This window comes from Gasterosteus aculeatus, chromosome 2 (genome assembly GCF_964276395.1).
Source record: "Gasterosteus aculeatus chromosome 2, fGasAcu3.hap1.1, whole genome shotgun sequence".
NCBI classification, from domain to species: domain Eukaryota; kingdom Metazoa; phylum Chordata; class Actinopteri; order Perciformes; family Gasterosteidae; genus Gasterosteus; species Gasterosteus aculeatus.
This window is the reverse complement of record NC_135689.1, coordinates 14,127,187-14,155,016: the sequence shown is the minus strand read 5'-3', so window position 1 is coordinate 14,155,016 and position 27,830 is coordinate 14,127,187. Positions and strand designations below refer to the sequence as shown.

Below are 27,830 nucleotides of genomic sequence, written 5' to 3'. Positions count from 1 at the left end.
CGCAGCAATATTAAATAGTAAGTTTAATAAGTTTATTTCTCAAGGTCAAGCACTTCTTGTAATACGTTAAATGACTTAAATTTGACAAGCACTTACACAATGAGGTCGCCGGTGAGCCGGACCAAAGAGAGTAAGATGTGCTTTAGAGAAGAGGCCAGAGGCAGGGACTGACAACTCAATGTGCCCAGGTGAGCTGCTTGGATAGCACTGATGTAGCTCTCTGATGGAATGGTATCATTGGCGTATGCATTTCGCTGAGGAAGAAAAAAATAATTAAAAATCATATTTTAATTTTAATACCTGCAATATTGTTATTTAAATATATGTGTTGTTTTAGATAAGATACATTAATTAAAATCTACTGCATTTAATTAGGAGTCTAATGGAACAATTTTGATCCGTGATGTGCACGCTGCCCAGCCGACCCCTCTTGGCTCAGCACGGGGTTAACGGAAAATTAAAGGATTAATTTGCCATTGCCCATCAGTGTGACATTAGGTTTTACTTATGATGATTATTATTATGATATTCCAGTGGCCAATCTCTGAAAATGTTACATTGTGAAACAATCAATCGGTCAAAAGTCCCAGCCCTCTTACATAAAGAGCGTACAGTCGCACTGAACCACAATCAACCACTAGACTCACGTACCCATGAGCCGATGTTGGGGAATTCATTCGTGTGGATGCCGTTCCAAGTCTCACATATTGTGTGTACAGCCGATGGCAAGTTCTGCATGATACTGTGACCTGAGGAGTTTCATTATAAAACAGTTAGTATACAGTGAATCTACCTTTAAAAACATTGTTCCTAGCAATTCTTTCACATACCCAGCTGATTGGCCTTGCAGCGCGTTGAGCCAATGGACAGAACTGCAGCATAACCTTGAAGCTTGGCATCTGTGAGCTTGTTCTCTCCTTCCTCAGGGATGTTCATCAGCAGGTAAGACCTGGTCACGACAATGTCATGTCAATTATTTATAGCTTGGGCCTTGTTCGTTAGGTTAGGCCTAGTGTATGTATTATAGTGTGCGCTCATTAAAAAAAAAGGGCAGCGCAAAACGAGGTGAGTGAAACAAAACACATTTATTACACATAACTGTTTTGGTTATTTATCTGCTGTATCCAAAACCAGAGCGGTTATTTCAATCCTATCATTGTATTCCATCGGGCTATATTTAATATGTGACCTAGTTGAGTATGTCTAATGTTCAGCTTTAAGCAAAGTGCTTTCTCACCTTGTGAAGGCTGTGTAAATGTCGGTGAGCTGTAGCGTGGCAGGCAGAAGGTTCTTTGTGATCTCAGATGTCTTGTTGGTGTCTGCTTCAATGGCAACCTTGGACAGATGCTCATCCAGAGAAACCTGCACTTTTGAGATGACTGCATCCAGTGTATAGATGGCCTGTAGAGAGGGTAACTGATCCAGAGGAAGGATGGCTTTTGGATCCACACCGGAGAAGGTGGAAATCTGCAACAGAACAGATGTTGTCAAAGAGTGACAGCCATGCTCTGAACTCGGTTATCCAAAAAACTAAATAAAAGATGCAAAATCAACAATTTTCAGGTTGTACACATTACCTGTCTGGCGATGTACTCCTCCGCTAGGTCCACGTCATATTTACTGGTGCTGCACTTAGCAGCAGTCATCTCAACTAGAGAGGCCGCTTGATCTGCCGTCATTCCCTGCTTCACCAAGTGCTCCTGCCATTGATGATATCGATTAATTAAATTAAAATACAGCCATCCATCCATTTTCAACCGCTTGTACCCGTGACCTAGTTCTTTCGGTCATGACCCATCCTTCATGACCATAGGTGAGGGTAGGAACGAAGATTGACCGGTAGATCGAGAGCTTTGCCCTTCCGGCTCAGCTCTCTTTTCGTCACAACGGTGCGGTTAAAATACACCACAAATTTAAAAAAAGAATATAGATAACACATGACAGGATTATGGACACTGCACATTATATAAATAGGAAATCCAAAAGCCAATCATCTTAGAAATGCTAATTGGCAGAGCTCTATTTCAACAGATTCGTGAGGAGATGGACATCAGTAAAATAAGCAGAAATTTAATGAACTACTATTCAACATTACTATGAGAATAGGTAAATGTAATATTTTTGAAGACATTCGTTAGTTTTGGCATCTACCATGTTGGTTAGGATTATTCAGGACTCAAGTATCAACAGACCTTGATCCAGTTTGCGTAGGTAGACACGCGGAGACGTGAGGACCATCGCAGTGTGTGCAGGATGTCACTCTCACTGGGGTCGCTGCAGCCAGACTTCAGCTGCTCCATGTAGGCTTTGGACGGTGGTAAAACACCCAGGATCCTCCACAGTATCAGGAAGTAATACTGAAGGGAGCAAGCCTCCTGTTTATGTTGAAAAAGAAACATCACTGTCAGTGTCACTGTCAGTGCTGAAGTCTAATAAATTAGTGTTGATTGAAACTTGTGCTTCATTAGTAGTGCTTCACATTAAAACGCTTTGGAAATCAAACAACTAGGGAAGGTTTTTAATTGAGGCCCGTCCTAGAAAATCAGTCATAGTCACGGAGGTGAGCAACTGCACACTTTCAACTATTGTAAGTGAATGAGAAATGAAGGTGGAGCCGTGAAGAGAAGTTACGTCAGAGCATTGAGCAGTACTGGAATGCCACTTTTTTTGTCCCACTCATGTGGTGCGTTCTCACCGTAGGAGTGATTGTCTTGCTCTCCTGTCTTCTAGCTGTGTCAAACTGAGAGCCTGCAACCAGGAGTGAGATGAGCCACGCATACAGTTCATCGTATTTAACTGCGCCATTGAACAGCTTTGGAAAGACCTACCGGGAAAAATAACAAAAGGTTTTCAGAGTATTGTTTTAATGCAATTAATGCAAAATTGTCCATCCATGAATGCATGTATATAAATGTGTCTCACCTTGCTGTCCAGTCTGCTGATATCATCTTCAGATGCTTCAGGGGACAGAACGCAGTAGAATTTGGGCTGAGCATTTGAATCTAAGAAAAGTTTAAAAATGTGAAAAACACAACAGGTTATTTTCTAACACCGTAGCCACATCTTCTTCACAGGTAACACAGAAGAACCCTGTCAACATCAAACACACAACGCCATCTTGGCATTTGCTGAAAAGGACATCTTTAAGAGATCAAAAAGGTCAACAGTTAACTTTAACAGTTAACAAACACACTGAAAGAGGCTCAGTTTAATAAATCAAAAACAAAAAAAAGTACAAGACCAGACAATACACAACATGCTGTAGTGAAGACAACTTGAAACTGACTCTTGACAATATTTACTGAGGTAATACATCAAGTAGAACGCTAAACAATCCAACTTATTTTTGCAGTCAGAGCCGCCCCCTGCTGGCTAATAGAAAGAATGCTAGTTTAAGGCACCGCATGGCTCCACTTTTCAGACGGGGTCGTCAGTCTTTTACAGACCACAAACACTGTTTAGCCAACAATTACAGATGCAGGAGGAGTAATAGTTAGTTCTACATAATGGCACAAAGAGTAGCACATGTAAAAACAATATTTTATGCTCTGGCCAGTGGGTGAAAAACAATAAATAAAAATACATTTCCATCAGTGGTCTTACCAGCTGAACAGTGTTTGGCCCAGTTCTCCTCCACCTCTTTGAATCCGTAGTATAGTGGGACGCCGCTCCGCTTGCCGCCGTCCTGAACAGAACTCGGCCCAGTGGATGGTGGTGTAAGAAGGTTGTACTGCACCTATAAATGAGGTTCATCATAAAGAGAAGCTCAATTTCCAGTGCTAAACACATTAGCATTAATTTGAAGATTCACCATTGGAATAAAGAGGACTCATAATACCACTTTTTGGGGCAATCAAATAACTCAAACCACAATTTACCAAAATAGGTTATTCTGTTGTATTATTAAGATGTGTAGCCAGTAACTGCTAAGAAGACTATCAAAGATAAGGTTAACCTGTTCAAAGAGGTACAGCGGCGGCTTGGAGTAGTGGCGCAGCAGGTAGTCAAACACAAGACAGAGGCGAGCCAGGTTGAGAGGCACGGCCTTCAGCTGGGAGTCTTTGCTCTGTGCCACTTCTGTGATGGCTTGAGTGACCTGGGTCAGGACCGACCGCCGGCCGCGTTCTGACAGATTGTGGAAAAGTAGCAGTAGGAGCTGGAGGTGCTCTACGTTTAGGTCGTCTTCTCCTTGCACAGAACATTGGATGGTGTGCTGCTTCAATGTTCCCAGAAATCTGTGAGAGCAGCGAAGGAGACGCAGCAGAGAGGAGAAATGGGTCAAAAAGATAGACTTCAATAAACCTTGTGTAAGAATAAGCTGGTACATGTTTTTACATCTATAAACCACAGCGCTGTAAAAGGAGTTTCCTCTTATACTGTTAAAATGGCATTTGCTTTTCGCCATTCATTCTTATATTCCACGGGTGACAAAGTGAAGCAGAGTATTTCCTGTCGGCCCGCTCTAATGCGGGGAAGATGCTTTCTGTAGTGAAGGTGCTAAATGACATATTCACAGCATTTGCAAAAGTTCTGCAAGATGTGTAATCAAGTGCCCGGTGCTCATACAGCTTTTTAGAAACAACTGTCCCAAATAGTTTACTGATAAAAGCACTATTAAGACATCTAAAAAGGAAATAACAAATCCAGACGATTCTTTTTTAAATGCTTTAGAAACATGGGGTCTTACAAGGGGGTCTATATTTTAGGTAACACTTTACCAGTCAAGTAGACTGTTTAATTATAATGAAACTAATAATTTAAATATTTTACAGGGGTCGTATAAAGGCAATAAATTATGTCCAGGAATGGGAGACATTAGTGTAAATGACTCTTGTTCCGTGGAACATCATCCAAGTATAAACAAACCTAGTGACCATAAACCAACCATGATGGGAAAATGTAAACCAGTTTTTTGGACACAAGAACCAGAGGAGAACTGAGAGCATTGGTTGTCGTACCTTTCCCAGACTTTCATGCACTCAGGTACATCTGGCTCTCCTTGCGAGCTGGCTTTGTGCTGCCATATGAGGAGAAGTCTGGAGAGCACCGATAATGACTGAGGGTGAATGTACATTGGCCAAGGACCCTCTGAAAAGGGTGCAACACCTAACTGCTGAAGAAGGGTGCTCTGGAAACAACAAGAGAACAATAATAAGTACGTGACAAGTCATAATAATAGTAGAAGCTGGCATTACTAACAAATACCTGCAGAGCTGGAGATGGAAGATCTGATGTTACCATGGTGTGGTTGAAATGATACAGAGCTAAAGCAAACGCTTCATCTGAGGAGCCTGAGGAGAACGAAACGCATTAATGGTGGCAGAAAGCTTTGCTTTCTACTAATTACAGGCTACAGCCTTCATTAGCTACAAAGACGTCCGAGGGAAATTAAGGAGGGAAACGTGGGGTCGTTGTTGGTGGTGTACCTTTGGCATCTTTGTCCACGTCTTTGATGATGCTGGCTAGTGTGGCCATGTGCTGCTCCGTGAGAGACACGCTCAGGTAGTTGCGGATGAAGTTGTTCCTGGACTTGAGCATTGAGGTGGTGAGGAAGTTCAAAATGCTGGAGGCTAAACTGAGGAACTTTAGGAACAAAAAAACATGAGTTCACCGCTCTATACCGTAATATGGGTGTTATGAACAATGGACTTAATGTCGCAGTATTATTCTTTATGTTGTCAGGTTTGTAAAAATCAGTCCTCACCAGTTCTGGGTCTTTACGTCCAGCTAAAATGTTGCCGTTCTCACTTGGGTTCTGCTTGCTGGGGCTCTTCAGCCGGGGAGAGGTCTCCAGGGGTGGAGGTGGTGGAGGGGGTGGGGGAGCGACTTTGTCTTTGGTGGGCGAAATGGTCTCTTCAAACCAAAGCCCCAAGATGGGTTCACTGTCATCATCTGTGGACAAATCATTTATTTGAATTTCTTTGGGTGATAAATGTCCCAAAACCTACAAGATACGTGTGGAGTAGTAGTGATGTGATCAAAAGACAAAACGCTTTAACTTTGTGACACCTATGACACTGTGAAGGCGGCAGACATGAGCCAAAGGTGGCAGTAATGCGTGAACATATAGACCTCCTGTTAAAAGCCACATCTAGAAAAAAACGTTTGTTTCTGATGGTTTTGCTCCACACATTCACTTTGAATTGATTTCACTGACGATGGGGCCAATCGTATTTGTTATATTTAAGCATCACTTTTTCTTCAATATACTTGCCATTACATCTGTAATCTGGAACTATCATGCTGTAGTGGTTGCTACTAAAAAGGCTTTTTAAACTGTCCCACGCTTGCATAGCAAATGTCCTCCCTCAACAAACTGATTATTATGGGAACTAAAGGTTTTCAGAATCACAGAATTGTGGACTTGAATCGATAACTTCTAATAAAATATGTTTATATATCATGCAATAATGAGTTAATTAATAGTCTAAGTATGCGTGTATGCATGGACATATTTAAACATGCTATTGGCAACGATGAGACAGACAATACTATTCAGATACGTGCAAAACATGTATTTAGACCAATGGAAGCTGCGCAGTATCTGCTGAACTGAAAACTATCACTGCTGCATTACCATGAAGCAGAAAGCGCTGTTACAATAAACAGGTCACATGCATATTTAAAGTTTTATGCAACAGCAACATTCGTCAGCCACAAATTTCCAATATAAATATATTTTCAGGATAATATAAATAATTATAACATTTTGCTAACACTTGAAACTTCTATGGAATAAATGTAAGGTTGGTATTATAATACAATTTTAGCCATGTATAATGACAAAGTTCTAATGTTATCCAATTTCAGCAAATGCAAAAGCATTTAAAAATCACTGAACTGACGCAAATGCAAAAATAATCGCCTCATCGCAAAGACAGACACTAAATCTCCAAAAAAGGTTTGACTGCTTCCCGCTTTGGATGTTTAACAGTTTTTTTGGGGTTCGCTGCCGCAAAAGGTTTCATCTACCTTTTAGCCCCAACTCCCACCTATGGAAAGTTTCATCATGGCAGACATTGATTATATGTCCATAACCTCCCATGGGAAACAGGAAAGAATTCATTTGAAAGAGGGGTTTTGAAGACTTGGCCCACAGGGGCCACAACTGAGATGGTGGCTCTGCTCCTCTCGTTAACCGAGAGGAGCACATCTCAGCTGATTATTAAGTCCCTCTACCTCATGAATAGTCCATGACTAATGGCATCGTTTTCCACATGTGCATAGAAGATTACATCCACAGTAAGAAGTTTCCGTCTAAATACAGTGTTTTGAAGTAAAAACGATACATCGTTGTGGTCAAAAGTTTAAATGCACGTGTAACGAATATATATATTAGGCTCTCTTGAGTTTCTTTTTTCTAAAGCGTCTGCTTTTGCCGTTTTTACCCAACTGACTGAACCCCCCCCCCATCTCTATCCTTCTGAATGGTAGCCAACACAGCTGCCTATTTGGTAAGCTATGAATCATTTTAATATATTTGAGCAACATTAGTATATGAAAACGTGTAAAAGCAGATGTACCCCATTGAGGTATCTATAGATTAATTCAAAACACAGAAACAACCATTATGTGTTATCAGCCCTTAAAGTCAATATTTACATGCATGCAACATACAAAACTGAAAACGTTCCGGTGACAGCAAGACGTAGCAGTGTGTTTAAGCCCATAGTCAACGAGCAAAACTTCAATTTATTGTGTTCAAGGAGAATACCACTGTTTTGACATGGGTCCCACATTTATTTCCCAACGTGTGAAGAGTAACGCAATGGCAAGTAAGAAGAATGTGGTGGTCAATGAAAAATGAGAAAGGGTTGTGGGGTATTACCACAGTATCAGAATTAAAAAAAATTACTAGTATTGATGAATAATTAAATGTAAAGAAAAAAATGAAACATTTACTAAACGTCTGGATAAGAAATGTCTAGAGCAAGGCCCAGACTACATTACAAATGGGGGTTTGTTGCTGTTTTTCAGTCACAGCTCATGAAAGCGCCTCGTTCAATCATTTACGTAGTTCTAATTAACAGTTGTAATTCTTGCAAAAAACATAATGAGCTTCCACATGTCAACACCGCTGGTATTGTCCTTTGAACCATACTGAGCCACAGATGAGCCCCTCGGACAAAACTTTGTCATCATCCTGTTAACTTAAGTCGAAAGCGTTGTTCACACTAAAAGGCAAGAGGCCTCTTCATCTGTGGCTCTGTCATTCTCTAAGCTATTGGGGCGACAGCTCGGGGCCTAAATTGTGAGACAAACAATAACGAAATGAATCTAGGACAGTGAAGAGGACACCAAGTCTTTGACCTGAGGACAGAAAACCGCTGACCTGAGACACAAGTTGCACTTGTCTTCTCCTGTCTTCTCTCTGCTGAAATAGTAGACACTGTCAACTACACTGTCGCATTGTGTGATAAAGGGGAAACGCTTTGAATGAAATTACTGTGCGCGCGTGCGTGTGCGTGTTTACTAGGGCTGCACGATTAGGCCAAAATCATAATTGACAATATATTCATCAATATTGAGATGATTATTATGTATAATTTTAGGGACATCATCTTTCATGTTTAAATGAACAGGAACACTGTGGTGCTACATTCCAGCTAACGTGCCCGTTTTTCAGTGGGTTAAACAAGTTAGTTGTGTTGCTATGCGGAGCACAAAAGTGTCCCTCGACCACACCTCTAGTTACATGAACCCTTCATTGAAAAGAAAAAAAGGGTAAATAAAAGTATTCTATTGACATTTTCTTATAACTAAAATTATTCTAAAAGCACCCATATTAGAATTTCAGTGAAGACAACTGATAATTATTCGTTTGCTGTGAGGGTGACAGATATTAATCTCACTATGGGAAAATTAAAACTAGATATGTATTTTAGATCCTCAAGTTGTTATTCCCAATACAAGGCCAATGTTTAGTGTCCTCTACGTCCCCTGAATGAAGGCCTTCTGAATAATCTCTGGATCTTGTCTTGATCTTGTAAATACCTTTGTCATGACTAATTCATGCTAGACATCATCTTTTTCTTGACAACTGTCTATTAATTAGAAGAATATTTGGCAAGCAGAAGCATTAAAATAAGTTAAAATACTTACTGTAAAGCCCACAACCCTTCACCGCTTTGAAAGGCTGGGAGCCTTGAGGTTCAGTAAGTTTATATTGAATATAAGTTTCAGAATTGCCGTGCATGCAGGGAGCTCATGCCTACCATGTCAACCCAAGTCCTCTAATCCTTTCAAGTTGGATAAACTTTTTAATTCTCCAGTGTTTTTGTGCGATTACTATGAATGCTGTACAGAGCAATATGTTCACTGTTTCTTGTATCATCAGTGCAAGAACTGAAGTAAAAACAATGCCCCTGACAACAGCCATAGATGTTGTTTTTCTGTTTCTAAAGCTGCTATGTGAGTGCATGCTCTAGCCTGACCATTAGATTTAAAAAAGGAGGAAAGTACCTTGACTGCTGTCCTCCTCCGTACTGCTGAAATCATCCTCGTAGTAGGTGTTTGAATCTGTGGAAGCACTGGCATCACTGCTGACTGAGCCCTTCCTCTGACGTTGGAGAACACAAGCCTGAAGGAAGCAGATACAACAATCTTAATGATCATCACACTGTTTCAACATCTACCCTCTTTTAAATCAGACACCAGTTTAGTTAACAAGTATGTAGAGGATAAAAAAAAAACGCCAAAACATCTCTCGGTTGATTGGTTTCATCACAATGTGTATTTATTGCCTGTATGTCTTGAACTATCTTTCCTCATGTGTTGTGTTGCACAGATGAAATATGATTACTTGATGTTGTTTTCTGTTTTTTTCCCTACGTTTTATTACTAAACAAAATGAAGTCTTTAAGTCTTTAGAAATAAACATAGGTTGTGAAAATTAGGCAGTCCCCTTGAGGGATGACAAACTGCATTGTCAGAACTTTTCTACTTGCGAAGGTGAAAAGAGACGTATTACGAGCAATTATGCAGATAGCATGGATGTAAATGGGCAATGAGCGTACCTTTTTGTAGGAGGTGAAGAGAAGGGTGAAGAGTAGATTGGTCAGGGGGACAGAGTCAATGAGCCGTTGGACCCTCTGGATGGACGTGCTCTGTGCCATGATGTTGAGCTCAGCTGGGGGTCCATCACTCGCCCAACCCTGCAGGAAACATGGCTTTCAAGAAAGACGGTTCCTTTTGCATGTGTTTGTTACAAGGTTTTCTTGCATGTGTACAACCATCGTATTATCCTTTCAAACACAATATGACAACATTTCATAGCCATTTATTTCCATCTCTAAAAGTTGTTTTGCATGAAGCTTCAGTGAAAGAGCTACGCCTCAAGACTGAAGCAGTTAGATAAAGGATGACTCGATTACAAACACGTAGGTTTGCTTTGTTTATTGTAAAAACATGGGGCACGGTTTGGCCCCTGAAATAACTGAGAGGCCTTACAATGAGAAGAATAAGAAGTCAGATGCTGGTTGTCAGACGGCATTACAACTTGACTATTGACACACATGGTAATGTTTTCGGCAGAGGCGATTGCTACAATGACTCGCACTTACATGAGGTGATACAATAGGAAGACATTTGTTGTAAAATAATGGCCATTTACTTTAAAATAAAGCAAACGGTGTGAATATTTTTGATTGTTTCTTGACTTACTCGGTGTAGAGCCTCAACTTGCAGATCCTGGAAAAGTGAAGTCAAAAGTTTGATGGCATGGTTTGCCAAGATAACAGACAAAACACCAAAGCCCTGGTGCCTTATGGGGGGGGAAAGGACAGAGGTAATGAATACATAGGAATCTCTTTTCAAGTATGATCAAAAGAAACCTTATAAACACGGATTTGGCATTGATTGGTAATTACCCTTTGCCAGGACCAAGTTTAGGCGATCCCGCGCCATCCTTGGTGCGAGAAGCGATATCCCGGACGCGCAGGGCGGCCAGGGGATCCTTCTCTTTGCCTTTATCCGCCAGGGCAGTGGGGCTCAGGTTGAGAATCAGGTACAGGCTGTTTAGTAGGCACCAGGCTCCAAGCAGCTGGAAATTCTGATAATGCTGGAGTAGGCAGAGAGAAGAAAAAAAAAAAGAAAAAACATTACATAAACCTCTGACACATTGCTTTGCTTTGACTGAACGTGTTATTCTTCAGTATGCTAGTACGGCTGTGAAGCCTTAGACTCACCTCTCCTCCAGCTCTGCGGGAGTTGCTGATGGCTTGTCCAATCATTTCATAGATCTCCAGCTGCGGCAAACACAAACTTTGTACTTGTTACCATTTTAAATGTGCGGTGTCATGAATGCTGACAAAGAAGTTGTTTAAGATAAAGAGATTTGAGTAATTTCATAATTTGAAGTGAATAAATCTCCAGGCCAATGTACAAGTTAAAAAGTGAAAATAGTTGTGTTTCAAAACTAATATAAGAGCATATATTGTTCTACTAATAAACACTCACACATTTCTGGACAATTGTGGCTGCGTCGTTTTCATAGTCCTCCTCTTTGGTCCCGGTGGAGGCCGAGCGAAGCTGCAAGCCGCTGCCCACCTGCAGAATGGCCATGCAAGTTGCCACACTCACACCTAAACAGGAGGAGGAAACGGTTCACCTTAGAAACATGACCCAATGCTCTGTGGTCCACCGTTTGTAGAAGGACTCTAGTATCGCGGTCCTGCCTACAAGTCCTCGTTGTCACCTACCAGCATAGAGACAGCTCAGAGCCAGCACGGTCATATCCAATAATCGGCCTGGTGTCAAGGGCTCCAGCACGGGCAGCGAGAGTGTATCCAAAGCCATGGTTACGTCTATCACCAGTGAATGGAATCTGGGTGTGGGTTTTTTACAGAATTGACAAGTAATCAAATACAGATACCTAGACGTTATAATCAAAGCCTTGACTTAACAACGTTTTGACCTGAGACAAAGTTGTATTGGAGGAATTACCCGTTGCGGACAGCAGTGGCATCAGCCACCGTAGCAGGCATGATAAAGAAAGAGTTGGCTGATACAGCATCCTGGAAACGGTTGATGTAGCGCAGAAAGTAGGGCAGGTTGAGGCATACTCGTAGCAACTTCTCAGACCCACCTGGAAATATCAAATGCGGAAAAATTAACTGTTAGCCCGAGTATGAGAAGAACCAACTGAAAAGTTAAAAGTAGTGCCGAGTCATGTGGCATGAAAAGGTTGTGGAGGAAAATGCACTAATCCAAGATTCTAACAAATCACCGGCAGGACACTTGAAGCACTGTCTCTGTTTAATACATTTACAAATATAAGCACACGGGAAGTATCATCTGATCAAGTATCAAGTCTGTTACAAAAATATCATGTTTTATCACAAACCATAGGCCAAAACTTTTAAATCAGTATGTGTTAACAGTATACAGTGTTGATGACTAAAAATGTTCTTCCAAAAAAGCAATAACCCACCAAGTTCCTGCAAGTTTGACACATTCTGAGAGACAAAGGCGTTTTTCATTTTGGCCTGAATAGCTTGATCTGTGGTTTGGTCATCGCAATCACTCTCAGCCTATAATGAGAGAGATTTTTTTAACACAAAAATCGACAAAATGATGATTTGAATTTCATATACAGCAGCTTGTATACAACAGTCGTATTTATACAGTAAAAACACCAATAGAGAAAATGAAACAGGAACACTTGCCTGCATGTGTGCCGTTGACGGGGAGGCTAAGATGGTGGTAAGATCAGGGTTAAAAACTGAAGTCAGTTGATTAAAGAAGTTCATTTGGACTTCTTTGTGTCGAAGCTCTGGGTTCACAGCACTTGGCAACTCCTTCTGATCCTCCACTATTAAATGAACGAGAAAGGACACAATGTTTCACACACTGAAGCTTTTTCATTTTGCAAAAACCCCTGTGGGATTATTTCAAGTTTATACGGCTCAGTAAGGACAACTACCAAAGGATTTAAAGTAAACAATGGTTTAACGAGGCCACTTCATTTCTAACATTTAAAATGGCACTTTTTGTTCTTTTACAGTACATCATTACTTTTATCATTAGTTGGGATGTGTTGTAATGAGCGAGGGCGTCTACTGTTGAACTTTAGTCTGTGCCTTGTTCTCAACCTTCTGTAACTGAACTCCTACCTCTGAATGTTAAAACAATTCAGAGGAAAACTTTGCCAAATCAATGAGAAAAAAGAACACAACATGACAAAAAACAACTAAAAAAGTAAACGTGGCTGTAAATATGAGTTATACCATTGTAAGCAGTAATGACTTAAATACATTTACCTCTACCATCGCTGCCTGCCATTAAGAATACAAATGTAATGTATTGAGCTTTGTTTTTCCTCGACACACAATATCTGCTTTTGCTGAGCAGGGCTGTCTCCTAAATACCGTCACTATATAACCCACATTACCTCCGCTTCCCACTTGATGGCGCTCTGGGGCCCAGCAGTAGTCCCAGCCCAATGGATTGAAAATAGCTTCCTGAATCTGAGTTTATTAATTACATATCACAGCTGGCGCAGTTGTGCAACAGTGATTTTTTATACACTGGTGCCTGTGATCACATGATTTTCACGAATAGTTAACTGGTAAAAGGGATTAGAAAAGAAAGGCCTATTCGCTTCTAAATTCTTTAGAAACCAATGGTCTTAAAAATCGAATTGATGACATGTTATTCAACCTTTATTTCCTTGCAATGCAAGGAACAGTTGATTTCTTCTTTACACCGTTTGTTCAAAGTCACACAAAGCTTCAGGGGACACTTACCATCTGAAAGGGTCTTGACGGTTTGAGGCAACTTGGCAGATTTCATCATAGCAGTGAAAGTAATGATTTCTGTGCGATCTAGTCTGCTGCAGCCAGTGCAAAGTCCTTTTATCAGAAGAATCAGGTGTTTCTGAGGAAGAATTAACAGTATTACCCAAGTAAATTATGTCCTTTAAAAAAAAAAGATAACTTACACAAGTAGTGTAGTGTAAGTAGTCTTTGGTTAGTTAATATTAGTTAATATCTAACAAAATAAATTGTAAACGCAGACACAGACAATTAAACAGCTAAATGGAGACAAAGGGGTTGTCGAGGAAAGTACAGTTATATATTCTAAGTGGCAAGTCCTCTCTTCTTAAAACAGAAAAAAGGGAAACTAATCAGTTCAATGGCCTCCTACATTACAATCGCCCAGGCAGTTTGTTTCTCCCACCTGTGATACCGCACATGCCTCATCAGGGTTTTCCAGGCGCAGCAACGAGAATTCAATCAATACTTTGCAGGCCGCAGCAACTGAAAGCAGCTGATTTCTTGGTACTACAGAAACAGAGAAAAGGTCATTTGGTGGCTGGAAGAAACACAACCTGTCAAATGTGCATATTTGGGTTCACTTCTATCACACTAAAGAGAAAAGGAGGGATACATACTTTGTCCACATACTGTGGTGATGTAGTGTGCAGAGAGCGCCACAAATGATGAGTAGAAAGGCTCATATTGTTTGTCGTGGTGAAGAATGTCCGATTCACTGCAAATGAAAAGTGAATGACCCAATTAAACATTGTCCCAAATTAATTTTTGTGGAACATTTATAGCATTTTTCTTGAAGAAAAAAGAGGGTTAGGCAAAATAAAACAGAAAATGAGGATGTTTGTATGCGAGACACAGACCAATGAACTTCATATCACCAATAAGCCTAGCAATGGTTAAGCCTCTTAAAATTAATTTCTAGACAATAGCTATATACTTAAAGAGGTAAATATTGACACTTCCCAAATAATGATAAATGCAACCTTTGGATTAATATAGACTTTTTCTATCCTGTTGATTTTCTTATGGTTGCTAACTGATTCACAACAATTAAATCTTCCCAGACCTGGAGAAATATTATGGTATAGAATGTCCGATGCATTTCACAAAGCAGAATTTTGCCCTGATTCGCTATAAATAAGAAAACACAACTGGCTGATGAGACATTACATTGAGTAGAGCCTTTGAGCAACCTCCATTTACTATAACTTCTAAAATGTCCAACCTATCTGCTCTTTGGCTACAGGCAGTTTGTCCACAGCAAAACCCTGTTTTAATGTTTCTACTGACAGACCTCAGCATTGTCTTGCACCATCTAGAACACCCACCTACACTGCCAAAACCAAATGATGCCCCTTCAATTTGTGATCTCATCACATACCTCCAGACAGAAAGAAGGAAACTTTGTTGATGGAGACCGACCTGTTTGGCCAACATCACAGAGATATGAACAGTGTGTTTCTTGAATTATCTACACATCTATATTAGGGATTTATTTCTGAAGCAGCCAATACATCAGTCTGATGACGTGATTCAACCTCACCGAGACAGTATGCGGTTCTACAAGCCCAATATAACTTAAATACACACAAATACAAAAACCTCCTGGTCTCTAAAATGACAAAACAGATTACTTAATTAATCCCAGCCCCACATTTCATGGGGGAAATGAATGCTAACACTTAGTTATTTAGACCAGTTACCCCTCTTTAGTAGCAAGCTCTTACAACTGTATTTACACAATTACTCTAATTCATCTCTGGAAGACAAGTATGTTACACCTGCTATTATGTATTATATGTTGTTTTGTATTCATCAGCCATATCTGTTTCTGGACCTTTATTTTTAATAATCACCATGACATAGTTTACAGTTCTTTGTCAGATGGACGATTCATTTGAAAATCAAAATAACATGCCTAATATCAGTATTGCTGGTAATATTTTCAGGCCAATTGCTGCTTGGAAAGTGAAACCAAACAACTAAGAAACTGAACATCCCGATAAGGTCTTAAATTTTTACCCACAGATCTGCTGATGAACTGAAACTGAAACACTTGGATACTACTGAATTGATAATCATCACCATTACGACGGATTGGTAGTTTGCAGGGCACGATGTGCACGTTTAACCATTACATTAACGAAAGGTTCCCGGATATAAATGGGCTTAGTTCTCGCCCTCACACTCGTCGCCTAAAGGCAAGTTCCTTCTGCGGTAGAGGCACTGCACCACCTTCCTTCTAGTGTGGCACATCCGTGTCACGTTTGCTTCTTTAGCCTTCGGTTTAAGCAATACTGACAAAATGATGTTTTATTGAAAATACATTTACTGCGACCCTTCACTGCCTAATCATCAATAAGTTGAGTAATGTTAAAATGACCCCGCCCACTTCCAGCCCAACTACAGGGAAAACAGATGACGTTAAACTGACTGGCGAACCTTCCCGCCACCTTATGTATACACATGTAATATGCATTTACATGACCATAATAGACCGGATATGACACGCTTAGACCATGATCGAATCACATTTCATAAACTTATGAAAGCTGACGTAGTCAACAATTAACTATGGCTGGGCTATTTCAACGTTACGTTACCCAGTCCGTTTGCAAGGCCCCTTGGGTAGCTTACTTGCTAATGTTTGGGTTAGCTAGCTAATGATGAGGCAGATTTTCTTAACATTGCACAACGGCGTCGACTGACAATTGCACAACAATGATATATTGAAGATCAAGGTCAACCACTCATACGTCGAGCAGTACGAAATTGTTCATGAATAACCAGCCGCCGTGAGCTAAATAGCGTTGAGTTAGCCAACATTAGCATATCAGCTAACGTCAGCAACTGACTCGATGCCAATACAAGTTAAGCTCAAGTAGCTTGCTAGCCGCTAACGTTAGCTAAGCAGCTAACCATTGCCATCGAATTTAACCAGCCAAGCTAACTTAGCAAGTTAGCCTGTGGGCTCACTCATGGGTGGACCCGGCTAGTATCTGAGCAAACAGAGACACGGAATTTATTGACATGTTATCGGTTACCTGTTTATGATAGACCCAATGAGCTGAGGCAGCTCCTTCGTTTCAAAAGCGGTGTACGACGCTGATAAAAGCGGCCGTACGGCCGATGTCCATTCGTGTTCCACATCTCCTCCGCTCGACGCCATCTTGAAATCCCATAGAACTACTGTACTGAAAGAAGAAACAGTGAAAGTAAATCAGAGGGGGCGCTCACAACACACTACAGTCAGGTCAACAAAACATGTCAAACTGAATACTACACCGTTTGACCCTGTAGTTTGCCCCCAAAATCATATTACCATCCCTGAGTTACCACAATTCCCAATAATTTATTCCTAAAAACAAAATGATGCCTTTACAAAAAATTACATTTCATGCCATTGGCAGATCATACAACTATACCATACACGGAATACAGGTCACTATATTGTGTTATATTTACTCCGAGTAAACATACGGTATTTAAAACACGAAGAACGTGTCAAATGTGTCTTAAACCTCAGGGTTTTTTTGCTTACCTATTTGTTTCTATTCAAGCTTGCCGGGATTTGTTAGTTTTTGTCCACAGCTTTCAACCTTCTTTGCATATAACGTTTCTGAAATCCCCTGTATTTTCAATAATGTGCACAAATGATCACACCTCAAGTTCATAAGACTTCAATGTAGAATTTGAGCCAGCATAAAACTAATTTTAGACAAAGGATTTATCACATCCAATTATGCCTGCGTTTAATCAGAACTTTTGTGGCCATATGGAAGTTAAATAGTATCTATGTACCCTTCTACCCTGCAGGGGGCAGCACCGTTCAGTCCCCGCATGTGAAGGAGGCGCGCACACTTCCGGCTTCCTGCTTCCCCTGAAGAACAAACTGCTGCAATGGCAAAGCTAATTTTGTTATGCCTTAAATTTATCGTTTTATGCAGCACCGTCGAGTCTGTGTTTGAGGATCAAGTGGGGAAATTTGACTGGTAAGAGACATCCAGAGAACGATTCTACATGTGTGCTGTTGAGAGCCATGTTTTAATGTGGAAATGCTAATGCTAACACCTGTCACAGCCACTAGCTGCGACCGGTGTGTTTGAGCTGGAGAAAAGACACTTACAGAGGATATTCAAATAAATATGAAATGAATTGTATTTCCTAGCGTACTGCAGGTGCCGTTGGCTTTTCAACCATCTCTTTTTGAAACTAAATGTCTAGGAAGCTAAATGTTTTATGGTAAATGTCCATTAAATGAATTTCTGACCATTTGGAAAGCGTTTTATCAATAATGTTCTTATTACATTAGCTCTTTGTATAACTTATAATTATTATTATCATCATCAGCTTAAATGATGCACTATGTTGTTTGCTTTTTGAACAGGTTGTTTTCCCTCTTTTGTGATTCACAGGAGACAGCAATATGTTGGAAAGGTTCGCTTTGCCCATTTCGACACACATGTGCAGTCATCCAAAAAGGTGCTTTTGGCAACAGAGAAAAATGTTTTTGCGTCACTCAATACCAGGACCGGAGAACTCTGTGAGTATTTTGTAGTACTGCCAAGTATTAAAAGACAATCCGTCTCCCGGTTGACATACTTTGTGTTCCTATGTTTGTATTTATCCACTTTGTGTTGCAGTCTGGCGACATGTGGATATGACTGGGCCGGAAGGGAACATTGACGCTCTTCTGCTTCATGGACAAGGTGATTTGGTCATCGTGTTTGAGCTCTCAGACTTCCCTATTGTCTCAGAATAAAATTGTTCTATGTATTAAAAGTGTTGCTGGAGTTTTGACCTCTTTCTGCTCCCCCATTGGAAGCGGATAGCTCTTAAAAGTGTTCTTGACTTCTAGATGCGGTGGTCGTTGTTGGTAACGGCCGCCAGCTCCGCTCCTGGGACATAAATGTCGGTGGTTTGAACTGGGAGATGGTCCTGGACTCTGGCAGGTGATCACCTCCTTGATTGGCCCTTGTTAAGTTAATAATTGTCTTCATTTTCAACAGGTGTTAACTCTTTTTGTTACACATTATAGTTTCCAAGCCTCATGTTTAGTTGGCCAGCAAGATGTCGTGAAACACGTGGCTGTTTTGAAGAAAACTGCCCTTTCTCTACATTATCTTTCTAATGGTCATCAAAAATGGATAGAGAATCTACCAGAAAGGCAAGTGGATGTCTTTTTTATATTAATGGTTCAGTGAAATGAAACCTTATTTTGTCTACATACCATTTAAAATATATCCATCTTGGTGAACAAAATATCTCTCCTAAAATTCAAACTCCTCTCAGGACATGTTTGAAAACTTGATTTAATAATGACTTTTTCTCCCGTTTGAAAATGGCTATCGGCTATCGTGAAAATGTTGCTTTAAAAAAGAATAAATGAAAAGATCCTACATACATTTAAGTCGCACCTCCAAGATTTGAAATTAATCCTACACAGATCTGTGCACAGCTGTTATTCATTCAGGCATTAACACGATGTAGAAAATAGAAATGGTAACCCAATATAACCGTTTTTCTTTCCATGTCAACAGTGAAGCAGTGGATTACCAGGCTGTGTATTCTGGTGGAAATGGGGAGGTGTATGCACTGGGAGTTGTTCCTCATTCCCATATTGCAATTGTTGCTTACAGTTTAGAGGATGGAGAGATAATCAAGCAGGTAATACTGATTCACAGCAGCACTATGTAAATGCTGTAGACTATATAGAATACCCTTTTTATACAATACTTAAGGAAAAAATATGATAGAAATGTTTTTTGAATACGACTGGTGCATTCTTTGTTTGTGAATATTTATATTAAATTCTATGCTTGTGTTTTCCTCAGACCTCTGTGGAAGCTCCGTGGCTGTCTGACATCCAGGCCAGCTGTGCTGTGATTGGCCGGGGGATGTTGACGTGTGTGGACTCACCAGCTGTATCTCTGTACACGCTTGACTTACATGGACAGTCCGAGATGACCCAGATCCCCCTGCAGGTGTCCATCGAAATTAAACCAAAACCATCTTATTTTGTAAAAAGACGATGATTGTACCCATTTTCTGTTTTTGGCAGGTCTCCATTAGTCCTTTTATTTCTCTGTATTTGTCGACCTGCACAATGAAGCTGTCTCTCTTTTATATCTACCTCAATTATTGCGTGAATGTATTTCCCTAATTTATTCTTTTAAAGTTTGCTACCATTTCTCTTTTTAGTCTCTGGGACTTGAAGTCGCCCTCGGCTTCCAACCAGTACTCGTGTCCACCCAGCCCAACCCAGCACGCCCCCCTCTGTCAGAATTCTTTCTTCAGCTCGGGCCAGAACACCACCTGCTTCTCCAGCTCAACAATGATCAGATAGTTACACTGAGAGATTTCAAGCCTGTACGTAACTGTTCCACTACCTCTCTCTCTTGCAAAATATTCTATATTCTTGAGCTATAAGTCAAGCTGGATAAAATCTTCTGAAAGAGCTATTACAGTAGTTATACTAAGAAGCAGTGTAAAAATGAGTTTGCTTGTGTCCCTCGATTCGTAGGCCCTGTTGGTGTCATTTGCTACATCTGGAGAGAAGACTGTTGCTGCTGTAATGTCGCCTAAGAATAAAACCGTGAGTTATTTTCAAATCCTACAGTCCAATTTTTCAATTATGTTTTTGATTTTGATGATAAAATGTGTTACCCTCAACATTCCAAGCTTTTCTTCTGGTCCATTTGATGACCTGCTCTCCGCCCTGTAGGCCTGCAGTCTGAACCTCTTCAGTGCAGAAACTGGACGCAGACTTCTAGACACAACACTGATTTTTAATATGGATCCTTTTGGTGGGAAACCAGAGAAGGTGAGCTTAAATTTCCTCCAGCATGTTTGATATATGGCTAGTCAAGTCGCCACGGCTCCGTCCACCTTTCTCTCCCCACCGATAAATATTATTAAACAAGATGTGTTTTCAGGGCGGCACGGTTGCGTGGTGGTTAGCACTGTCGCCTCACAGCAAGAAGGTCCTGGGTTCGATTCCGCCCAGTGGCCTTTCTGTGTGGAGTCTGCATGTTCTCCCCGTGTCTGCGTGGGTTCTCTCCGGGTTCTCCGGCTTCCTCCCACAGTCCAAATACATGCTCTGGGGATCAGGTTAATTGGGGACTTTAAATTGCCTGTAGAATGTGTGAATGTGAGTGTGAATGGCTGTATGTCTCTGTGTAGCCCTGTGATTGGCTGGCGACCAGTCCAGGATGTACCCTGTCTATCGCCCGAAGTTGGCTGGGATGGACTCCAGCCCCCCCGCGACCCTGTGTGCAGGATAAGCGGTTTGACAATGGATGGATGGAAGATGTGTTTTCCTTTTAATGTTCATAACACTGTATTCCATCTTCCAGCTGTATGTGCAGGCATTCCTGAAGAAAGACGACTCCGTTGGCTACAGGGTCATGGTGCAGACGGAAGACCACACACTCACCTTCATACAACAGCCAGGTATGCTGTGTCGGATGGACTGCTTTGTTGGTCCGATATCGGAGGCATTTTCATGCACTCATTACTGCCATAGTGTGTTTAGTAATTCTACCGCTGGGGGGCACCAACGGCTGAGCATTTGACATTCCCTCTCTAAAGCCCTTTACTTTTTGAATTTATGGAATCACTGGTCATTGGTTGTGTTTACTGTTGAGATCCAGTGCAACCAACTCATGAGCCATGCTTTGCTTCATAATAATATTTAGGTAAAGTCCACTTCTGAACCGTCCTAGTTAGTGCCCACATCATACATCTGTGTGGAGCCCAAACCGGCTCTTGGTTTTCATAACAATTCTTTTCCCGTTCTTTCAAAGAGCACGAGGGAGGGGAAACTGTTTCATATTTCAATCGACGGAAAGCACCACACAAACTGCATACTGTCACGTGTGTGTAAAGTGGAAGTAATGATTACACAACTATAATGAGTCTTGTTTTCCAGGGCGAGTGATGTGGACGAGAGAAGAGGCCCTCTCGGATGTGGTGACAATGGAAATGGTGGATCTGCCTCTGACAGGGACGCAGGCGGAGCTGGAAGGAGAGTTTGGCAAAAAGGCTGGTAGGTTTCGAACCAGAATCCCTGTTTTCCTCCGTATTTTCCAGGATCAGTTTGCCATTGCAGCTTTAGTCCACTTAATTCCTGCTTTTACTTTCAGCTTTACATTAACTCTGCGGCACCTGCATTTAATCATCAAAGTTGTCGTTTTGTTACTGTTGATTGCAACAGTAACCTGGTAAAACAGATAGAAAGTCTGCCTGGTTGCTATTTGCTTCACTTTCTTTTGTCTTTGTCTTCTTTTCTATTGCTTCACTTGGATTCAGCCATTCAAGGTAACACATGCCTCTGCCCTTCTCATAAAAAACGTAATTAACCTTAAAGTCAGGACGTCCTGTTGTTGACTGAAAGTCCCTTGCCACACGCATGCCGTTCCGATCGCATGTCCAAGTTGTGGTTCTCCATCCGCTGAAGGTCTTCAAGCAGCATCTGTGTTCTCTGTACTTTGCAGACGGCCTGTTCTCCATGTTGCTGAAGAGGCTCTCCTCTCAGCTCATCTTGCTGCAGGCCTGGATCGCCCACCTTTGGAAAATGTTCTACGACGCGAGGAAGCCTCGCAGTCAAGTCAAGAATGACGTGACCATTGAGAACCTCTCCAGAGACGAGTTCAACCTGCAGAAGATGATGGTTATGGTCACTGCGTCTGGGAAGGTACGAGACCAAAGCTTAACCTCTCATGGACGTTCATGTGAGGTTGCCTGTCAGGAGAGATGAGCTGTGGTTCAACATTTTTCATGGTCAGACGGGCCTGAAGTTAAATTAATCATTTTTCCCTCTGCTTATTTTTCGCTAAGCTTTTTGGTATCGACAGCAAGACCGGCAGTATTTTATGGAAGCACTACCTGGAGAACATCCCATCGAATGCAGCTTTCAAACTTATGGTGCAACGGACCACTGCTCACTTCCCTCATCCGCCACAGTGCACCCTGCTCATCAAAGACAAGGTATTCACTAAGAAGCGCTTTGTGCCTGAAGATATTCAGCGTGGGAGTCAAGTCTATTATCTTCTGGGGGTCTCAGACATAAATAAAGCAAATTCCTTAGCTCTGAAATCAGAAGATCGATTACTAATTGTTGTACCGCACACAGAGCGAGAGACTTCAAGTGAGAGAACTTGAAGTTTCTACTGAGCTATGCTGCGACACTGAAAAAAAGCGGAATGCTTTCTCCGGCAGTTACCTTCGCTTAGACGAAAAACATAACTGGTGATCTGATGTGTGTGTTTTATTTCCCCCTTTCTGATCTCCTTTTTTTTCATTTATTTTTCATAAGGACACTGGCCTGGCCTCACTCCATGTATTTAATCCCATCTTTGGAAAGAAGAGTCATGTCAACCCACCTGCTCTGCCTCAGCCGATACTTCAGTCCCTCATGCTGCCTGTCATGGACCAGGATTATGCCAAAGTCTTACTCCTTGTTGATGACCAGTACAAGGTCAGTGTCAAACTCGGATGAACGGTCTATCGGACATGTTGTGCATCCGTCACTGCAACACGCCACTGTTAAGCATCTGTTATTTTTCCACAGGTGTCCGCTTTCCCCTCTACGAAGAACGTACTTCAGCAGCTCCAGGAGATAGCCTCGTCCATATTCTTTTATCTTGTGGACTCCAGCCAGGGACGACTTTCTGGCTACAGGCTACGGACGGTAAGTCAACCTTTTGCTGAATTATTTCTGTGTTCTTCTCACATCAGGCTTCACGACTCCAGGGACATGTTGTAGAAAACCAGAGCCAGCAGTTCGCATAGTTGGATATCATTGTAGTCTATAATGCAGTATTGAAAAAATGTTCAAGAATGCAAAGTATATTTTTAATGGGAAATACCTGGTATATCAAGTAGAGAATGAAGACCTAGAGTAGACTTGACTGTGAGTCAAAATGTATGTATGTCTTCTAGCCAGAGGTCTGTTCTATTGCTCTTGATCTCACAGTGAATCAACATGAAATGACACTTCACGGATGACTGACTGACTGGCGAAAACAAAAATCCTCTGAATGTTTTTGTGTGCTCAGGACTTGTCAACTGAGCTGATCTGGGAGATCGTCCTCCCCACCGAGGTACAGAAGATTGTCTCGGTCAAAGGGAAAAGGCCCAATGAGCACGTGCACTCCCAGGGCAGAGTCATGGGAGACCGCAGTGTCCTTTATAAGGTATGAGCACTTCCCCTGAAACTTTCATTGACACTGTTTTTGGAAAGCGTGCTGAGAGAGTTTGAAAATGTTGTCACGTCTCCTACTGGTGCTGGATTTGGTTAATTGCCTCGACCTCTCGCTGTACCACGTCACCCAGAAAGACGGAGTAACTCCTCCTGTTTGATGCAGGCTGAAAACTTTCCAAAGAATTCGTTACATCGCGTCACTGTTTCCCCAGTGAATCACACTTTATATGTGTTGTGAGAAATAACCGCCAATACATGCTGTCATCATTACATTACAGTTAGCTGACGCTTTTATCCAAAGCGACTTACAATACGTGGATTTCAACCATAAGGATACAAACTTTAAAGAACAAGAAAGTGCAAATTCATCAAGTTAGCTGATTTACAACTTGTTATAGATAAGAGCTATTATAAGTAAGTGCTACAATTTGTTTTTAGTCGAGGTAGAGTCTGAAGAGGTGTGTCTTTAGTTCGCGGCGGAAGATGTGAAGGCTCTCTACCGTCCTGGTGTCATCAAAGAGTTCATTCCACCAGAACAGCAAAGAGTCGTGATCTTGTCAAGTGTTCTGCTCTTAGTGAGGGCGGGACAAGCAGTTTAGCATAGCGGAGAGTGCGGGTTGGGATTTAGGTTTTGACCATGTCCTGGATGTAGACTGGACCCGATCCATTCACAGCATGGTACGTGAGCACCAATGTTTTGAACTGGATGCGGGCAGCCACCGGTAGCCAGTGAAGAGAGCGGAGGAGTGGAGTAGTGTGAGAGAATTTCGGAAGGTTGAAGACCAGTCGAGCTGCTGCATTCTGGATGAGCTGCAGAGGTCGAATGGCGGTGGCAGGGAGACCAGCCAGGAGGGAGTTGCAGTAGTCCAGGCGGGAGATGACAAGAGCCTAAATCAGTACCTGCGCTGCCTTCTGAGTGAGAAGGGGACGTATTCTCCTGATGTTGTAGAGCGTGTATCTACAGGATCGTGTTGTCGCAGTGATGTTGGGAGTCAGGGAGAGTTGGCTGTTGAGTGTGACGCCGAGGTTCCTAGCGGTCAACGTCCTGGGTCAGAGAATCTAGAGAAGTAGTTCAGTCTTGTCGGGGTTGATTTTCAGATGGTGGGCGGACATCCGCTGAGAGATGTCAGTCAGAGATCCGTGCCGCCACCTGAGTGTCCAAGTGAGGGAAGGAGAGAATTAGTTGGGTGTCATCGGCATAGCTGTGGTAGGAGAAGCCATGCGAGCGAATGACGGCGCCGAGAGAGTTGGTGTAGAGCGAGAAGAGAAGGGGACCCAGGACGGTACCCTGAGGAACTCCAGTAGTAAGAGGACAAGGTTCCGACACAGATCCTCGCCAGGTTACCCGGTAGGTGCGTCAGTCGAGGTAGGATGAGAGAAGGGAGAGAGCAGAGCCTGACACACAAAGTTCCTGAAGGGAGGAAATAAGGAAAATACCTTTTTGTCTATTTCTTTAAGGCATACTCTTAAAGATTATATACAATTAATCCAAACTGTAGATTTGTAAACTACATTTTAAATCCAATTTGTCTCATTAATGTAGCAACTCTGAAACTGTTGAATTCACTATTTTCCATGTGTAATGCCATACTGCAATACAAAAGTCACGTTTCTTACGAAAAATAACAATTTGTTAACCTTGATCAAGATGCTGAATTGTGTTTCATCTAATTGCTCACAGTACCTCAACCCAAATCTTCTGGCTGTGGTGACTGAGAGCACAGACTTGCATCAGGAGCGAAGCTTCGTCGGGATGCTCCTGATCGATGGCGTGACCGGTCGCATCATCCACGAGGCTGTTCAGAGGAAGACCAAAGGGCCCGTGCATGTTGTGCACTCTGAAAATTGGGTGGTGGTAAGTAATATTTACAGCTAAAGGCAGCTTTTATTTGCCAGTTTACATAAAAAATATCTGCAGCAGTTACTAAAGTGACTGCACCGACATTGTTATTGAGCACAAGAGGAAGCGAAGGTCGAAAGGGAACCGCCATGATCTTCATGTTTCTAACGTCTGTGTGTGATTCCGCAGTACGAGTACTGGAGCACGAAATCTCGTAGGAACGAGTTCTCAGTCATTGAACTGTATGAAGGGATGGAGCTCTACAACAGCACCGTGTTCAGCTCGCTGGATCGGCCGCATGCTCCCCAAGTGCTTCAGCAGTCTTACATTTTCCCCTCCTCAATTTCTACCATGGAGGCCACACTGACAGAGAAAGGCATCACCAGCCGCCATTTGCTCAGTAAGTCTGAGGCAGTGCCTCCTTTCTGGGCCGCTGTGTACTACTCCAGTGAAGACAATCCCCTTCTTTCCATTACTGCTTATAATACATGTAATTTCCCTTCATAACAGTTGGCCTGCCGTCTGGAGGGATTTTGTCATTACCCAAGATGTTCCTCGACCCTCGGCGGCCAGAGATTGTATCGGAGCAAAGCCGGTGCGTCTTCCAGTCGAATTGGATTTGAAGCATTTTATTATTATTATTATTTACTGTTCAAATGTTTCCTGTGCTTCTGTCTAACACGCTCTCGGCCTCCAGGGAAGAGAACCTGATACCGTACGCGCCAGAGCTGCTGATCCGTACGGAGTGGTTCATTAATTACAATCAGACTGTATCACGAGTCCGAGGAATTCACACTGCGCCGTCTGGACTGGAGTCAACCTGCCTGGTGAGTCCGCCATAGAAATACTGAGACCGACACAATGATGGTTTATAAAAAAAAAACTTGTCAAACTGCCACATTGTGTCTGAATTTCCACCATTTGTGGTGTTCATCGCTTTAACATCCACTCGATCCCGCGTTTCATCATTTCCTTTCCTTCCAGGTGGTGGCATACGGCCTCGACATCTACCAAACACGCGTCTATCCCTCCAAGCAGTTTGACGTACTGAAAGACGACTACGACTACATGCTGATCAGTAGCGTTCTCTTTGCACTTTTCTTTGCCACCATGATTAGCAAACGCCTGGCAGAAGTCAAACTGCTCAACCGGGCCTGGCGGTAAAAGCGATCGTCGCAATCTCCTCTCTTGCAGCCCGCAAGGCTGCACGAAGCAGCTCAGCCCGAGGGGAAGAGACGGTGCCTGTAGAAGAACACAGGTCAAATTCAATAATGCCCTTAAGGAACTGCAGAGGTGAGGGGACGGTGGGGTGAAAGGAGGGATTAGTCGAGGTTTTTATGTTTATAACTTATTTTGCAAGCACAAGGAATCATTTCAATGTAGTTTTTTTGTGCCATGTCATTTTGATCAAGCGTTTAACACATAACTAATAAATCAATGAAATAGGATTTAACAAATTGTTGGAGTTTGTAAATTCCCACACATGTGAAAATTAAATGGTTAAACAATGTAGTTTTTTTTTTTTCCCCAAAAAAAAATATAGTTTGTGACGCTTCAGTAGACTGCTCAAATGGGGAGAGATTGCATATTTTGAGATCAGTGGAAAAAAAGACATTGGCCATGCGACATTGAAACTTCTATCCTGCAGAATCACTGATACCCAAAAGCAATGTGTGTTGATGGTAAATAACGTAGCAGATAACGTAGAATGGACTTAATGGTTATTTGCTGGTTGCTCTCCCACCAAAGGCACAGTCACATGTCTTCGCCATGAAATTGTGAAAAGGACCATGAGTAGCCTGGTCTTTATGTACATCATGTACATGTAGTCATCCTGCAGCTCATACCTGTGTTAGAAGTTCTGATGTCTGCCGCTGTTGATGCTCCATTAAAATTTGTTACAGAACTCCAGTTTGAGTGTATTTTTCTGTTTTCCCAACATTCCAGAGCATACATGCATTTTTGGTACAAACCATAGTTGTGATGTGGAAAGACAACATTGAGCCCTCGGACA

The 27,830-nt window shown here is 41.9% G+C and overlaps 2 protein-coding genes across 17 annotated transcripts in view; one reads left to right on the top strand and one right to left on the bottom strand.

Moving 5' to 3' along the window:
* ubr4 (ubiquitin protein ligase E3 component n-recognin 4) overlaps positions 1 to 16,992 on the bottom strand; it is a 46,477-nt gene extending 29,485 nt beyond the window's left edge. For 11 of the 16 annotated variants that reach the window (XM_040194568.2, XM_078084351.1, XM_078084345.1 and 8 more), the window contains exons 1-28: positions 16,817 to 16,992; positions 14,393 to 14,490; positions 14,179 to 14,282; positions 13,746 to 13,875; positions 12,666 to 12,811; positions 12,431 to 12,530; positions 11,944 to 12,085; positions 11,700 to 11,824; positions 11,458 to 11,582; positions 11,187 to 11,246; positions 10,869 to 11,059; positions 10,663 to 10,762; positions 10,017 to 10,169; positions 9,463 to 9,580; positions 5,705 to 5,892; positions 5,427 to 5,583; positions 5,206 to 5,291; positions 4,959 to 5,128; positions 3,956 to 4,235; positions 3,604 to 3,736; positions 2,923 to 3,002; positions 2,696 to 2,824; positions 2,193 to 2,375; positions 1,578 to 1,700; positions 1,238 to 1,467; positions 831 to 949; positions 652 to 749; positions 97 to 254 (exon numbers count right to left, since the gene is read on the bottom strand). In XM_040194568.2, coding sequence (XP_040050502.2) covers positions 97 to 254; positions 652 to 749; positions 831 to 949; positions 1,238 to 1,467; positions 1,578 to 1,700; positions 2,193 to 2,375; positions 2,696 to 2,824; positions 2,923 to 3,002; positions 3,604 to 3,736; positions 3,956 to 4,235; positions 4,959 to 5,128; positions 5,206 to 5,291; positions 5,427 to 5,583; positions 5,705 to 5,892; positions 9,463 to 9,580; positions 10,017 to 10,169; positions 10,663 to 10,762; positions 10,869 to 11,059; positions 11,187 to 11,246; positions 11,458 to 11,582; positions 11,700 to 11,824; positions 11,944 to 12,085; positions 12,431 to 12,530; positions 12,666 to 12,811; positions 13,746 to 13,875; positions 14,179 to 14,282; positions 14,393 to 14,490; positions 16,817 to 16,941 — 3,851 coding nt within the window. In that variant the 5' untranslated portion in view covers positions 16,942 to 16,992. The remainder of the gene's footprint in view (positions 1 to 96; positions 255 to 651; positions 750 to 830; positions 950 to 1,237; positions 1,468 to 1,577; positions 1,701 to 2,192; positions 2,376 to 2,695; positions 2,825 to 2,922; positions 3,003 to 3,603; positions 3,737 to 3,955; positions 4,236 to 4,958; positions 5,129 to 5,205; positions 5,292 to 5,426; positions 5,584 to 5,704; positions 5,893 to 9,462; positions 9,581 to 10,016; positions 10,170 to 10,662; positions 10,763 to 10,868; positions 11,060 to 11,186; positions 11,247 to 11,457; positions 11,583 to 11,699; positions 11,825 to 11,943; positions 12,086 to 12,430; positions 12,531 to 12,665; positions 12,812 to 13,745; positions 13,876 to 14,178; positions 14,283 to 14,392; positions 14,491 to 16,816) is intronic. The other 5 variants (XM_078084336.1, XM_078084363.1, XM_078084374.1 and 2 more) reach the window with 1 other exon arrangement.
* A 595-nt stretch (positions 16,993 to 17,587) lies between these two features.
* emc1 (ER membrane protein complex subunit 1) lies at positions 17,588 to 27,727 on the top strand. The gene is made up of 22 exons (XM_040193585.2): positions 17,588 to 17,764; positions 18,188 to 18,315; positions 18,416 to 18,481; positions 18,631 to 18,724; positions 18,811 to 18,939; positions 19,313 to 19,439; positions 19,607 to 19,756; positions 19,974 to 20,141; positions 20,296 to 20,367; positions 20,497 to 20,595; positions 21,128 to 21,224; positions 21,703 to 21,819; positions 22,268 to 22,467; positions 22,611 to 22,760; positions 23,089 to 23,250; positions 23,344 to 23,463; positions 23,831 to 23,968; positions 25,658 to 25,831; positions 26,006 to 26,216; positions 26,327 to 26,411; positions 26,514 to 26,643; positions 26,801 to 27,727. The coding sequence occupies exons 1-22, from the start codon at positions 17,673 to 17,675 to the stop codon at positions 26,978 to 26,980; spliced, it is 2,889 nt and encodes a 962-aa protein (XP_040049519.2). The 5' UTR covers positions 17,588 to 17,672; the 3' UTR covers positions 26,981 to 27,727.
* Positions 27,728 to 27,830: the final 103 nt, after the last annotated feature.